The 15,332-nt window shown below is 42.2% G+C and overlaps 1 protein-coding gene across 1 annotated transcript; it reads left to right on the forward strand.

The window, feature by feature from the left end:
• The first annotated feature begins 1,531 nt into the window (after positions 1 to 1,531).
• PNRC1 (proline rich nuclear receptor coactivator 1) lies at positions 1,532 to 5,645 on the forward strand. Its single transcript, XM_043439343.1, has 2 exons — positions 1,532 to 2,304; positions 4,567 to 5,645. The coding sequence occupies exons 1-2, from the start codon at positions 1,753 to 1,755 to the stop codon at positions 5,008 to 5,010; spliced, it is 996 nt and encodes a 331-aa protein (XP_043295278.1). The 5' UTR covers positions 1,532 to 1,752; the 3' UTR covers positions 5,011 to 5,645.
• Positions 5,646 to 15,332: the final 9,687 nt, after the last annotated feature.

Consider the following 15,332-nt stretch of genomic DNA (forward strand, 5'->3'; position numbering starts at 1 on the left):
AAATCCAGTAAAAAACGTGAAATCCAGCAATGAAAAATGAAATGTAGCATTTGCAAAGTTTATATAAAGTTATTGGGAAGCATCATTCTGGCTATTGCCTCTTTTCGACTCTGCTATCAATCACAAAATACTTCTCAAGCACACAAAGCTGAAGAATACTGATTAAACGGTGGTAAGATACAGAGAAGTTAAAAGATTATTGTGGCATTCTAATAACCTATAATCTAGTGTTGCAAGCAGTACGATGCTGTTAAAATTTTAGCCTTGCCTGACCTGGAGTTCAAATTCTGTTAACTTCCTTATTGTATGACATTTGACAAGTACCTTTTGCCTCTCTAAGCCTGCTCTCAGGATTCCCTGGTGGCTCAGAGGGTAAAGAGTCTGCCTACAATGCAAGAGACCTAACTTCGATCCCTGGGTCGGAAAGATCCCTTGGCGAAGAAATGGGCAAGCCACTCTAGTATTCTTGCCTGGAAAATCCCATGGATGGAGGAGCCTGGTGGGCTACAGTCCATGGGGTCACAAAGAGTCGGACACTGAGCGACTTCACTTTCACTTGCATTGCAAGCCTGTGTTCTCTCCTGCAAACCAGGGATAAAATATCGTCCTTATTCCTGAGAGTTCTTTCGAGGTGTGAACGAGACAATTTACGTAAAAATCAGGTCATGGTACACAAGTGCTAGATAAATAGCCACAATTCTGTGTGTGAGCGCAGTACGGGGAGATGACGAATTTCTATCAACACAGAGCAAGTAAAATGCAGTGTGTTGCAGAACTGTTTCACTTTCTCCCTTTGAGACGCAACCCTCCTCCTTTGCTTCCTTCTCAGTACCAAGCACTGTTTCGCGATCCAAAGTCCCACCGTATGCAGTTAGCATTTCCAATGCGCAGTTACGGATTATGGAGAACTTTTTATATATTAAGAAGTCAGTTTCATCAAGTCACTCTCTTAATTTTTGTCCCGATTACCATGGCTAACGAGCAGCGTTTCTCACCCAGGTTAATGAAAAAAGGTGAGCCACACTTCATCAAATGTCATGTAAATGTGGACTGGTTTTCCGACTGCGAGGAATAAAACTCTTACAACGTACTCTGAAATCTTAAAATTAAAAAAAAAAACCACAATAATAATGCAACTATGTTGGGCTTGAAATAAATACTTCCCCAAGGTCAGTGGCTGGGGAGTAGGCGTCAGTGGTCTTAACGCTTTCAGATTCTTTCTTCCTGGCTCCGGCCCCCAACCCCCAACCCCAACGCCCAAAGCAGCCTAGATCTGGCTGGCTGATCCATGCTTTCAGGGCAAAGTGCAAGGGTAAGTCAGGAGGAGCCAGGATGGGGGGGTGGGGCAGGTGGGGCTGAAACGGAACTTCATTGTTCGCGGGACCGACTCTTCCCGAAAGAGCCCGTTGGCAGCGCCTGCGCAGTGCGCGCTCTTTGTGCCCGGCTGCAGCAGCGGGTTGTTTGTGTGCGTCTCTTCCAGGCGGTGGAGGCGGAGCCTGATGGGCGTGACCTGCTCTGTCGCGTCCTGATTGGGCTTTCTCAGGAAGGTGGGCGGGCGTAGGGCGGGGCTTCAGATAACAACACTCAGAGCGGAGGCTGAGGATATTTGTTGCTGCGCCGCCACCGCCCGAGCCATGGTCCGCGATTCACTCCGGCTCTCTTAGCAGCAGCCGCCGCCACCGCCGCCGCCCTGTGATTTGTGGCCTCACTCGCTCCTTCTACTCCTGCTGAGCCACTTTTCCGCTCAGCGCTATGACCGTCGTTTCTGTCCCACAGCGGGAGCCGCTTGTTCTAGGCGGCCGCCTTTCGTCCATGGGCTTTTCCACCCGCGGTTACTTCGGCGCCCTCCCGATGGTTACCACTGCTCCTCCGCCTTTACCCCGGATCCCGGACCCCCGGGCGCTACCTCCCACCCTCTTCCTCCCTCACTTCTTAGGGGGAGACGGTCCCTGCCTGACCCCCCAGCCTCGCGCCCCGGCACCTCTTCCCAGCTGCAGCCTCGCCGCGGCGGGGGGCACCCCTCGGGCGGCACCAAAGAAGCGACGAAAGAAGAAGGTGCGGACCAGCCCGTCGGGGCAGCTACCCAGCCGCTTCCACCAGTACCAGCAGCACCGGCCGAGCCTGGAGGGCGGGCGGAGTCCCGCGACGGGCCACTGCGGAGCGCAGCAAGTCCCGGACCAGGCCCAGGCCCAGGCCGCCGCCTGGGTCCCAGCTCCTGCGACCGCAACCCGAACTGAGGAAGCGAGCCCTTTACTTGGCCCGCTGCCGCCCGCGGCGCCCGGCCAACCCTCGTTCAGAAGAGAGGTAAGGGCCGCGAGGGGGGCGGAGGGGGAGCCGTTGGCGTTCCGGCCTCGATACGGCCACAGCCGGGCCCCGAGGTCTGGGGCCCTGCGCCGAGGGGTCGGGGAGGGGGGCGGGGGCCGGGGCGAGGGGCGGCTGTTTACTCGGGAGGGAAGTTTCCGTGACGCCGGCTCCCTTCTTGCTGGGGGGAGGGGGGAGGCTTGCGCTGGCACCGCTGATTGGCTCCGGGGAGCCGGCCAATGAGAGGAGCCGCTGCGCCCCAGCAACAGCCCGGATTTAGAAGGCTGGCGGCGTTCCAGGGGGTTTCGGCGTTCCGGGCGCGCGGGGGGCGGGGGAGGGAAGCGGCCCGCGGGAAGCTGACGTCAGCGCGCGCTACGTGCGGAGCGCTCCGGCGCCCATGAAGGAGGCGGGCGGGCGGCGATGGGGGCCCGCGGTGCGGGCCGGCCGGCGGCTTCCCGACCGCCGGTAGCGCCAAAACAGGTCGGGACGCGCGTACGGCCTTTCGCCTCCCCGTGTGGGGTCCGCAGTGGGCCGCCAGCCGCTCGCTTACGTTGCCTTTTTGTTGAGTTGTGCGGTGCCTGGTGTGGGGCGCCGGTCCAACTGGGGCGCAGCTCCTTGCCGGGCCGACCTACTTAGCTGTACTTTTCAACTTTGAAAGTTGGCAGGAGCGACGGTAGAGCTGGGTTGTCTCTGAAGCGATAATTCTCTGTGTTTATCAGGTGAACGGAGTTGACGTTTTAACCATCCCCACTTCCTTAGGGGAAGGTAGTGTTGTGCCCAGACGGATGAAGTTTTAGAAAGAAAAGTTGTCAGTTGAATTGCGTTATGATGCCCAGTTGCTGTTAAAGGACTAAAATAAAACTGATTAAAACTTAGATGGTATTAAGTCGCTAAGGTAACATTTACATCGAAATAAGACATTTTCCCTCTTAATTTCAAAGGTTTTCATAATAAAATAAGTTACTGCCATTTGTTGAAAGAATGTTTGTTTAAGAGATTTGCACCTTATCTAGCTGTGCCCTTGCAAAAATTAAATTTGTCCGCCGTGAGTCCTAAAAATTTTGTATAGGTTCTTTTTTCAATTCCCTGGTGGCTCAGACGGTGAAGAATCCGCCTGCAGTGCGGGAGACCCGGGTTCAGTCCTTGGGTCGGGAAGATCCCCTGGAGAAGGGAATGGCAACCCACTCCAGCATTCTTGCCTGGGAAATCTCATGGACAGAGGAGCCTGTCCGGCTACAGGCCGTGGGGTCACAAAGAGTGGGACACGACTGAGCGTCTTACACTTCCGTGGCTCTTCTGAAGTATTAGTGATATTGTAAAAACGAGCTTTTATACTTGTTTCCTAGTAAGATTACTTTTTCTAGAACTATATTCAAGCCTGGGCGCTCTCTGTTGCAGTTAACCACTTTTGACTTGGTTATGTTACCTTGCGCTCTGGCTTTCTATTTGTGTCCTACTTCCCTAGGGCATTAGAAGTTTTGAAAGGACAGTGATCTAATAGATTATCGTGTCTTCCATCCTCTCATCGCTTCCTATAAGGATCACTTGAGTTAGGAAAGTGATTAGAATTAAGCCAATAAAGTTCTTGAAGCAATTGTTAAAACAGAGAGTAGGGGGCAGGCAGAAATCGCCTTTACCATTACGTATAAAAGTGGAAAGGATGATAGAGTTTTTTTAGTATTTAAGTTTCTGAAATTTTATTTTCAGAAGCTGGGAGATCATTTTTAATGTATATACTTAGTAACCATTGTCAGAACATTTCCTCCCTCCTCCTCACATTTCCTGGCTCCTGCTAATCATATTTTTATTCTGAAATATTTTTTCAAGTACCTGTCTTACAAGGTAGATAGTGTATCTGTTAACATAGTTTTTCTTTCAAATCTGCCAAAGCATTTGAAAATTTCTCTTGGAAAACTCCGACTGTAAAAACACTGATCTTTGTTAGGAAGAGGTTGGCATACTTGTTTGGTAGAGAGCTCATTACTTTCCAGAAAGATGAACTTGGTTACCTTGGGCCTTTTACTGTGTGTTTTAGAATCAGCTCATACAGTGCACTAGTAACAGTGATTTAACTATTTTCAGTGGTAAAATTAGATGTGTGCATATTTGGACATCATTGCTTAAGTGCAGCAAGCACATTTAATCAAGACAGTGAATGAAAGTCCAGGAGAACTTTAAAATAAATATTAGATATATGGTGAGGTTCATGACTGCTTTTTTATCATGAGACTGTATTCACTTTTATTATGTTCCTTGTCTTTGTAGGTTTTAAAATCAAAGATGGGAAAATCGGAGAAAATTGCCATTCCCCACGGCCAGCTTGTTCATGGTATACCCTTGTGTGAACAACCAAAGATAAACAGACAGAAAAACAAATATAACTTACCACTAACCAAGATCACCTCTGCAAAACGAAATGAAAATAACTTTTGGCAGGATTCTGTTTCATCTGATATAATTCAGAAGCAGGAAAAAAAGCCTTTTAAAAATACTGAGAATATTAAAAATAAGCATTTGAAGAAATCATCATTTCTAACTGAAGTGAGCCAAAAGGAGAATTATGCTGGGGCAAAGTTTAGTGATCCACCATCTCCTAGTGTTCTTCCAAAGCCTCCTAGTCACTGGATGGGAACAACCATCGAGAATTCCAACCAAAATAGGGAGTTGATGGCAGTACACTTAAAAACTCTCCTAAAAGTTCAGACTTAGATCTCAGTATGTATGTAAAACATAGTTTTTCCAAAATCCCTGGACTCCTTGAAAAGAAGTGGTACAGAAACGGAAAATTGCCTTGTTGTAACATACAAGGGCAGAAGATGAGTTAAAAAAATTACAAACAGCTTGTATTATATTTTATATTTTGTAAATACTGTATACCATGTATTATGTGTATATTGTTCATACTTGAGAGGTACATTATAGTTTTGTTATGAAAGTATGTATTTTGCCCTGCCCAAATGGTAGGTGTTTTGTATATATACAATGGAGAAATTTTAAGTGTGCTAAGGCACATATAAGACCGATCTATTTGCACAAGGTACTGAGATTTTTTTCAAGAAACAGCTGTTGAATCTCAAGGTGAAGATCTCAATGTGAACAGTTTACTAATGCACTACTGAAGTTAAATCTGTGGCACAATCATTGTAAACATAGGGTTTGTCTATGTTTCTCTAAATTGATTTCTGCCTTCTAATCTGTAATTACTGGAAAACTTCTATTCCCATTTTTACCAAACTTAATTTCTGGTTTTTGGTTTATATCTATTCAGATTTAAAATTTTAATGCCAAGAAAATTGGTTGTAATCAAATTTTAAAACAATAATAATAATTTGGCCCCCCCTTTTAAGTCTTGACTCTTTGTGTGTGATTGTTTTTCATGTTTGAATGTGTAACTAGGAGATGGATTTTAACTTTCCATTTCACTGGCTAAATGTTTATACTAATTGTATGTCCTCTTGAAATTTGGAGAGTCTAATTTAACACTACTACCTCTAAGGGGAGGAATTCCCCATCTTACTAATGGAAATGGTTGTGGGCAAAAAGTATAGCTGATTTAGTTTATAGCTTAGAATATGTTTTTATTTTTGAACTGTTTCGTAAAGTACCACATTTACAATGAAGGAAAATGGCACTTGTTTGGCTTTCAAATTTTGTTTTCAAACTTTCAGTTTACTGGTTTTCAAAATCAGTATATTGATACTGAATGGGATACTTAAAGCAAATATAACATGTTAAAATAATAGATGGAGATTTTGGAATCTGAAGCTTGCTTGAAGTTACTGTAGCATATGTGTTTTTTACTTGAAAATTCAAACTTCTACTCAATAGTGTATAAGGTCTATTCCAATAAGAAATTCTAGAACACAATTTTCCCTTTTCATTATACAAAGCCAAGGTTATCCCAAACAGTACAAAGGAAAAAGTGGTCATGAGTAATTGATCAATATTTAGACATGTGAAAATGTAAAGTTGTTAAAAGGTTATATATGATTTTATAAAACAGTGTAGATGAGAAGGTGCTACCATCCTGAGGGGAAGAAATGAGTCCTAGTCTCAATTTCTTGGACCCTTTGGTTCACACAAGGGAGGGCCCGCCTTTAGAATCCTGCTGCCTTGAGGAGCAGTGCCAGGATGGTGTCATGACTCGTTACTGCCGCCACAGGATCCCAACAGTTCACAACTTGTAAACAACCCGTCCGGCATTTTGCTTTGGCACTGATTGTAACATGCCTTGTTCTTATGAATTTAGAGAAAGTTACACATACAGATCTATATAGCTAGATTTTTTAAAAGCATTTAGAGAAACTAAGATACAGGGGCACTTTCAACCTTGTAAAGACTTTTTTTTTCTTTTAGCCGAGAGGAGTGTTAATACACTGGTAAAGAAGATGGCTAAATTTTTTAAGGGATGATATAAGGAAATTATAAAAAATTTTGCAGTTTGAAAAGTGGTTGAAAGTAGACTACAGATATATTTAGTGAGAAGGTGTTTACAAATTTAAGTTGAATAGGTTTGGTTTTAACAGTAAAACAGTTATTTAGCAGTCTTAGTCTCTTCAGACTACTGTAACAAAATACTAGAGACTGGGTAGCTTGTAAACAAAATTGCTCAGTTCTGTCGGCTGGGAAGTCTTAAGATCAAGGCATCAGCAGGTTTGGCGTCTAGGGCTTCCCAGGTGGTGCTAGTGGTAAAGAGTGTGGCTGCCAATGCAGGAGATGGAGGTTCCATCCCAGGATCAGGAAGATCCCCTAGAGGAGGGCATGGCAACCCACTCCAGTATTCTTGCCTGGAGAATCATGGGTAGAGGAGCCTGGTGAGCTACAGTCCATAGGGTTGCAAAGAATCTGGACAGGACTGAAGTGAGTTGGCACGTAAGCATGCTTGGAGAGCCTTCCTGAGGTTTGTAGCAGGTGACCTTTAGCTGTGCATGCGCATGGCACAGGGGTGGGGGGCTTTTTGGGCCCCCTTTTATAAGGACGTGAATCCCATTCATGAGGGTTCCTGCCCTCCTAATCACTTGCAAAGTCTCTACCTCCTATTACTATCACCTTGGGGGCTGGGTTTCAACATAAAAATTCAGACCCTAGTGCAGCCTAATTATTCAGCAATTATTTTTCCCCTATTGGAGTTTCTTGAAACATTTCCTCCCAATGTTCCTGTAATTTGTTTTGTGGGGGTATAAAGTACACTGCAGTTTTCTGCTACAGACCTAAATTTTAACTAATGGCCTAGTTTAAAATTGCAAAGGGGTAAAAGGTGTGAGTGGAAAAAAATTGTTCTATGCAGTGGCACTTCCCCTGCAAAACACACATGTGACTTAGAATCTTATACTGAAGTGTCTTTAGGTAAATTTGTACAATTTGATACTGAGTTTATTCAGTTCATACCACTGATGCAGTGACAATATAGAAAGCTGCTTTTATTTGCATTAATCTTGGTGCTAAGTAATCCGTGTCCTTGCAGAATGAGAAAGGAAAAAGTAATAAAAGACCAAATTACAATATAATTAAAAGATTGATGGGAGCCATTCTTTTCAAACTAAAGGTGGTTTTTAAGTTAAAATTCAAACTTGAGGGTAGTTTACAAATTTGAAGATCTGAATGTATTATCAAGTAATTTACATTTCACTCTTAACTGGCTTTCAGGTTTCTAGGCATTACTATACCCCGTTCCTTCACAAATTATAAAACTAGTACAAATGTGGGAAATGAATGGGATCCAGTTATGCTGTACTTAAAACCACTTGTATTTCTTTTGCCTAGTACGTCGTTTTGTGTGTGTGTGTGGTTTTTAAACTAGCTAAAAACCCATAGTATTTGTTCTGTCTTCACCTGCCTTCATTAAAAGCCCTGACTCAACTTTCGGTGTGGAGAAGGAACCAAACGCAGGCCCATCCCAGTGCTTCTGCCCCTCAGCACCAGGGCCCAGCATGGACCTGGTACGCGGGGCATGGTGGGCATCCACCTGACAGGGAAATGAGGATTAGGAGGAACTGTGAGTGTGGTGGATAAACTAGACCCCTCTGATGCCTCAGCTCCCAGCATGTTCTCAAAAGCATTTCACTGGGGAGGAATAGGCCTGTCATAGCTCAAAGCCACCAACCTCTGCCCTATTTATTCCTGGTTCCTCCAGAAGCAGTGCTGGGGAGAAACATGAATATTCAGTTGTTTGAGATTACCAAAAAATGCAAGGCAAGTATTTCATGGGGGAAGCTGGTTTTGTGATTGAGGCGGTGGGTTAATTTTGAGTTGAGTCCACAGGGCCGGAACGGGATACGACTGAGCGACTGACCCTTTCCCTGATCTCCTGTGGTAGCCCAGATGGTAAAGAATCTGCCTGCAGTGCGAGAGACCAGGATTCAATCCCTGAGTTTGGAAGATCCCCTGGAGGAGATAATGGCAACCTACCCAGTACTCTTGCCTGGGAAATCCCATGCACAGAGCAGTCTGATGGGCTACAGCCCATGGGGGTGCAGGCGAACATGGCTGAGCAACAGACACTTTCTCCATTAAGCAATCAGTTCTAGAAAGGACGATGCGAAGGGACTTCTGTGTGATAGTGGCATTTTTGTATGAGTCTTCGTTCCCGCTCACATAAATGTAGATGTCTTCCTTACAGATGGGAAATTCATTTTAGGAGTGAAGCCCATAGTTAAAAATTCCCCCAATTGTTAAGTCACCAAGTTTAGCTTTTTAAAATAGTATGTTGTAAATATTACCACTAATTGGCCTACGTGAGTTCTGAAATCTCCCAAATCTACGATTCCATCAGATGGCTCATTTATGTGCATATGCGCATTCTTGGTATAATAAAAATCCTAACAGTGAAACTAATAGAGAGTCCTTGTCTTGGATAAAAACTTCAACCACTACTGCCCTCTTTGTTTGAAATACCTGTTTTGTGTCATTTTTGAGCAGCATGTCTACTCTTTGGAGTGAGGGGAATTAAGTGTGAAGTATGTTCAAGAGATAGCTAACTCTTGGACAACATAGGTTCAAACTGAGCAGGTCCACTTTACACACGTTATCTTTAAAACATTAAATACTTCATGATCTGCAGTTGGCTGAATCCCAGGATGTGGAACCTTGGGTATGGAGGAATCACAGATAACAGTCAGACTATAATTTATATGCATGTCTCCTTCAACTGCACCCAACCTGAGTTGCTCAGGGGTCAACTGTACAAGGATAACTGGCAAAACTAAAAGTTAACAGCATAGGTGGGTGAGGAAGAAATGGCCAAGCTGCGTTCCCTTCACCCTGCACCCTACCGAATGTCTTTAGAGGAGGTGAAAACAAGTCAAGTCACTATGTCTTCCAGCAGGTGGTCACTATAGTGAGTAGGGATCATCTCCTCGGGAATCAGACTCTGGAAGCAGCATTGCGTGGGGCCTTAAAATAGTATATGACATGCAAAAAAAAGCTGAGTAACTGTCAGAGGCAAAAGTTTTAGCAGTCTTCTATGAAAAGATGTGGACTACCCAGTAGCTTGAGAAGTGCAGTCAGAAGATTCAGTCTTGAATGGTGTATTGGGGTAATAACATGAGGGGCTTTAAATTCCATGTTTAATTAAGAGTTTCAACTTTATAAGCATGACAGTCATCAGAGGTTTATGAACAAGGTAATAAGATTCTAAAAGAAAATATAAAAAGTGGAGTATAGTTTGGAAAGGGAAAGCTTGAACACGAAAGCCACTTGAGATTCAGTAGTTTTAAAAAAAACCTAAAGGACATTATCAGAGGTTATGCAGAGGCATGGACTTGTTTGGGAGATGTTTTGGAGGCAGAATTCAGAATCGAGAAACTGAAGCAAAAGAAAAAGATTTAATTTAAAATTGAGCCATTAGGAAGATAAAGCCAGCAATTAAGGAACTCTGGAAGGGGCTGAATTGTAGAGGAAGGAAATTTCGATTTGCATGTTGAACTTTGAGATGTGTGTAGGATATCCAAGTGGAAATACACAGCAAGTAAGGTCAGGCCAGGCCAAGAGGCACAGCCGTGGTAACGGCACAAAAACACTAATTACAACATGAATATGAAACAAGTATTGTCTTCCTGTATTTTCTCTTTTTCCCCTCCTTAGGTTAGCACCTTTACCAGTACTCCTGACCTCACCCTTTCTGCCTCCTATAGACTCCAGACTTCATCTATGATAGTAAATGGTTTAAAGTATTTCCTCTGAAACAGTATTAAATGATGGTTAGTTACTACTGACCTGTAAAAGTCTGTTAGTAATGGTTCAATACTAAATTCTGGATTCAAAACCGACAGCAGGGGGCCGGTAGCTGAAAAGGAGGAACAGTTTCTTTCCCTTTTCTGAATTTCAAACTGGGTAAAACTGATCTTTTATAATACTACAGTTTTTTGTAAATCTTACCCTTTCTAATGACCATCCCATTTTATTGCTAAATATGTTTTTCTTTATCGGACGGTGGAAGCCCCGGACTCCCATGCCCTCTAGGCAGCGGATACCCGCTTCAGGCTGAGGGAGTCAAGCAGATGTTCTTACACGTGGGTATGAAAGGCTGACAGTCTCATCATCTTCCTCTATATAATTTTGAAGGGCACTGCTGAATGAAAACATGGCACTGCTGAATGAAAACATGTAGAAATCACAAGCCTGCTCTACTAGCCCTGAGGTAACTCCTCCAAATTGTTTTTGTGTACTTTATTCCTCTCCTGAATCCATAAATCTTTCAAAAGTTTCCAAATAGGGAAACAGTATGTCTGTTATGAAATGAATTGTTGTAAGCACACACTATGTGTAATTCAGGAGCTCACTTGTTTTTGTATCTGAAAGGGAATTTCAGAGTACATTTTATAGACAGCTTTTTTTAAACACTCATAAAAAATTAATCTTTGAAGGAAACTTTCTTGATAATTTTAGGATTCTCTGAAGGTATGGGATGGATGAAGTTTTAAGAGTTAGGTATAATCTATTTTATGCTTGAATTAAACTTTTTCTTTAAATCTCTTGGATTAGATGTTTTACTCTGACAGTTTTCAGATTACTTTTCATATCCTTTGCAATTTTCTTGGGAGTTCTAAATTGAATATGCTAAGAAGTATCAGTAATATTCCCAACACCCAAGAATTGTATTTGCCAAAACTAAACTTGTGAATTACAATTTAAGATTTATACGTGTTACATTTACTAAGGGTTCATTGTCAAGGTCTTAGAATTCATTTTCTAAAGTAGTTTGTTGTTGTTTAGTCATTAAGTCGTGTTGGGACTCTTTGGAACCCCATGGACTGTAGCCCACCAGGTTTTTCTATCCATGGGATTTCTCAGGCAAGAATACTGGAGTGGATTGCCATTTCCTTCCCCGGGGGGAATCTTCCCAACCCAGGAATTGAACCCACATCTCCTGCTTGGCAAGCAGACTCTGTACCACTGAGCCACCAGATAAAGTGGAAGTGAAAGCAGGTCAGTCGCGTCCGACTCTTTGTGACCCCAAGAACTACACAGTCCACGGAATTCTCTAGGCCAGAACACTGGAGTGGGTAGCCTTTCCCTTCTCCAGGGGATGTTCCCAACCCAGGGATCAAACCCAGGTCTCCCGAATTGCAGGCAGATTCTTTATCAGCTAAGCCACAAGGGAAGCCCCATTTATACATGTGCCGTGTGCTGAGTTGTGTCTAAGTCTTTGTGACCCTTTGAACTGTAGCCTGCCAGGCTCCTCTGTCCATGGGATCCTTCAAGCTAGTCCTAAATCATTACAGATAGTTCTTTTGTTCTAAGATTAGAAATTAACCTGATTAGTTGTCAAAGCCGAATTACAAACCAGTCTACAATCTTGAGAAGAGGCAGGATGAACACATTCTGGTGACTTTTTGGTTATTTCTGACAGGGAAGTGTTTGATTTCATTGAACTCAAATTGCCTTCAAACAGTAAGATCTTTATTTCACTCTGCTTGGCAGTACGGAGCCAGAGGCCTTTGGCTCTTCCTATCAAAATCTTGGGAGAGATCTACAATTTGGGAGATCTTCTTGCTGTAAAATGAGGGCTGTCAACAGTCCCTTTCAACGTTGAAATTACCCTTAAAGTGACCAGACTTAAGGCTCTCACATTAGTAGAACAAAAGGACTATCAAAGGCTAGACTTCCCTTTCCAGCCAGCCTTCCAAGGGTCCTAGTCAATGCGCTCAGTCCAGTCTCTAACCATTTGTGTGTTTCTTAGGTTACTGTAAATCATCTGACCTTTGAAACTACACCCTGCATTTTAAAACTAAGAAAACAGGATTATGTTTATAAAAGATAATCAAGATTTTTTGATCACTCTTTTGCTAACTGGAAAAGCCCACTTATGAACATTCCAATTTTCAAAAACTTACTGTTAAAAATCAAAATAACTGAGGAAAGGATGTGATAAAGCAAGCATTACTGTTCAACTGTAGACTCTACATAATTAATGAGTATATGGGTATTCATTTTAAGATTACCTTACTAAAGAGCTCTACAACAAAATGTTAACAGAATTGGGGGAAATGAAGGCTGCTTATACACGTTAAAAATTATAATGAATATCCTAGTAGCTTCCCTGGTGGCTCAGTCAGGAAAGAATCCGCCTACAATGCAGGAGACCTGGATTTGATCTCTGGTTCGAGGACATCCCCTGGAGAAGAAAATAGCAATGCACTCCAGTATTCTTGCCTGGGAAATCCCATGGACAGAGGAGCCTGGTAGGCACAGTTCATGGGTCGATTTAGCGATTAAACCGCATTACTCCTACATTATACACAAATTGAGTATTTGCCAACAATTCCAAAAATTCATCTACATTAAATATAAAGCACTAAACAGTCAATCTTTTGAGGCTGTAAACTGGATGCTTTTTCTTTGCACTTTCAACTAGGCCTCTTAGTTGCTCATAACTTCTAAAATAACACAATCTAGTCAATGACTGAAATACCGAAGTCATTGTAAATACCTGAAAAATTACAGGAATGATCATGTACTTAAGCACTGGCTTATTGGGGAAATGTGACAATTGTTATCTAATGTTAATGCTGAAATAAATTTTAAAGCTTGGAACTAAAGTTGGAGGAGGAGGTAGGTGGAGACTGCAGAGATTCTGCTGGGCATTTATCATCACTGCCCATGGTTTGCGAGGAAAGCTAAAGAATGATCTACAATGGGATAACCTGCACTTCAAGCAGTGTGAGGAAATACCTGTTTGTCTGAGATGCCCAAAGGAGAAGAAAGGGGATGGCTAGAGGGCTGGTTAGCACCGAGGTGACCAGAAAGTAGATGGACAGAGCAGCATGCAACTCTCTGGCTCCTACTCTTTAAAATCTTTAATGCTGAATTAACATCCGTGGAACTAATGAAAAGTTAAAAGCGTTTAAATTTATTCTTCAAGTGTAGTTCCACTTTCCATGATAGATATTCATGTAAAACCACACATTTTAGTCAAAAGTAGATAACAGGTGATGGACAAAAGTGTGGTCACCGAAACCTCTTTGAGTATTAGTTATACTTGACTACTGACAACCAGCTAAGAGAACCTCATACAAGTGCTTTTCATGTATGAGATACTGTAGAATAAAATTTTATTATCCATGCTTTTAAGTGGCATTAAAAAAAAAACCCACACAGATTATATGACAAGACTAGGGGATGAATTATAAAGTATAAAACAATACCAAAAATGGTTAACTTAATATACACATTAAAAATTATAATGAATATCTTAACAAACCTAGAGCCTGAGTATTTCTAATTCAGCTACATTGAACATTTTTAAGGCCAAAGTTTTATGGTTTACTGACAGTGATCAATGTAAATACTTTTCCTTAAGGTTCTTATGAAATTATGTTTCAGTGTTAAAATAAATTTAAGTAACACACTCCTCATTTTTAAAATGTAAAAATGCCCTGAAACATTCAACCAATTATACAGCTTACATCAGAGTACTTTTCCTCAAGGTGTAAAGTATTGCAACAAAGCAGATGCTGCCTCACAAATAGGAATGGTTTTTAGTTTTGCCTCACAAAAAAATCATTCATTTTTCTTCTTACTACTGAAACAGGCTATCACTTGAGCCTGGAAGACTGTTTTATATTGAGATTTCTGTTGAAATAAGTCAATGTAACAGCATGTTAAGACTACTTATCAGGAGTACGCTAAGAAAACTTAGTGTAGTTTCTTTAGGAAACAGCTGCTCATAGCAAAGAATCCTGGGTTTCCTCAATCTACATCCATTTCTAAAAAGCATATAGTTCTTAGGATTCGGGAAGCTGTAACTTTGCTTGTTTCAGTGATACTTTTTCTGAGAAACTACTCATCCTACACAAGCTGCAATACATAAGATGGAACAGTAATAAACATGTGGTCGATCCACTTCTAGCAAAAGCACTGATTACTGGCTAGATATTCTTTTATTTGGAGACTGACCCTTTAAATCTTCTATCCAGAAAGAACCTGAAACCTGACACACCATTAAGATATTCTTGATTTTAATTTATAGCCTATTTAAATACTAGTTTATAAACTAAGTAGACTTTAAGAGGTAGGTTTAATATGGTGTTTTGAGTTGTGTGAACCAAACATGCTTAAAATTGTATAATACATTTAAAAATGGTAACCATCAACCCCCTTGAACATCTACTTCCACAAGTTGATACTTTTCATATATTCAAAATTGTGGTATATCCCTAGAACATAAGCTTCAATTAAGAGTAATCATATAACCTTTCCCCCAAATATAATTAAAACATTATACCATGTTTTGTGGGGGGATTATTCCTGGGGTATAGTAGCCTAGGTGTATTTTAAATTCCCAGTTACTTCATGACTCCTTTATAGTCCACCCACCTTCTTTGTGGGCTGTCCCAGTCTACTGAGTTCCTGGGATGCGATCAGAGCATCAGGAATGTGCTCTAAGTGGGGGGTGGGGCCGGGAGGGATTCAGGGAAGCACAGTCAAGCAAGAAGTGCTTACTCCCCTAAGGCTGTTTATGTGAGGCAATGGGGCCTGGTCTGGGATGCACAAGCTTGGTTATTTGCTTGATTTAAGAGCATCTTGTACAA

Source organism: Cervus canadensis, chromosome 20 (genome assembly GCF_019320065.1).
Source record: "Cervus canadensis isolate Bull #8, Minnesota chromosome 20, ASM1932006v1, whole genome shotgun sequence".
In the NCBI taxonomy this organism is placed as follows: Eukaryota; Metazoa; Chordata; class Mammalia; order Artiodactyla; family Cervidae; genus Cervus; species Cervus canadensis.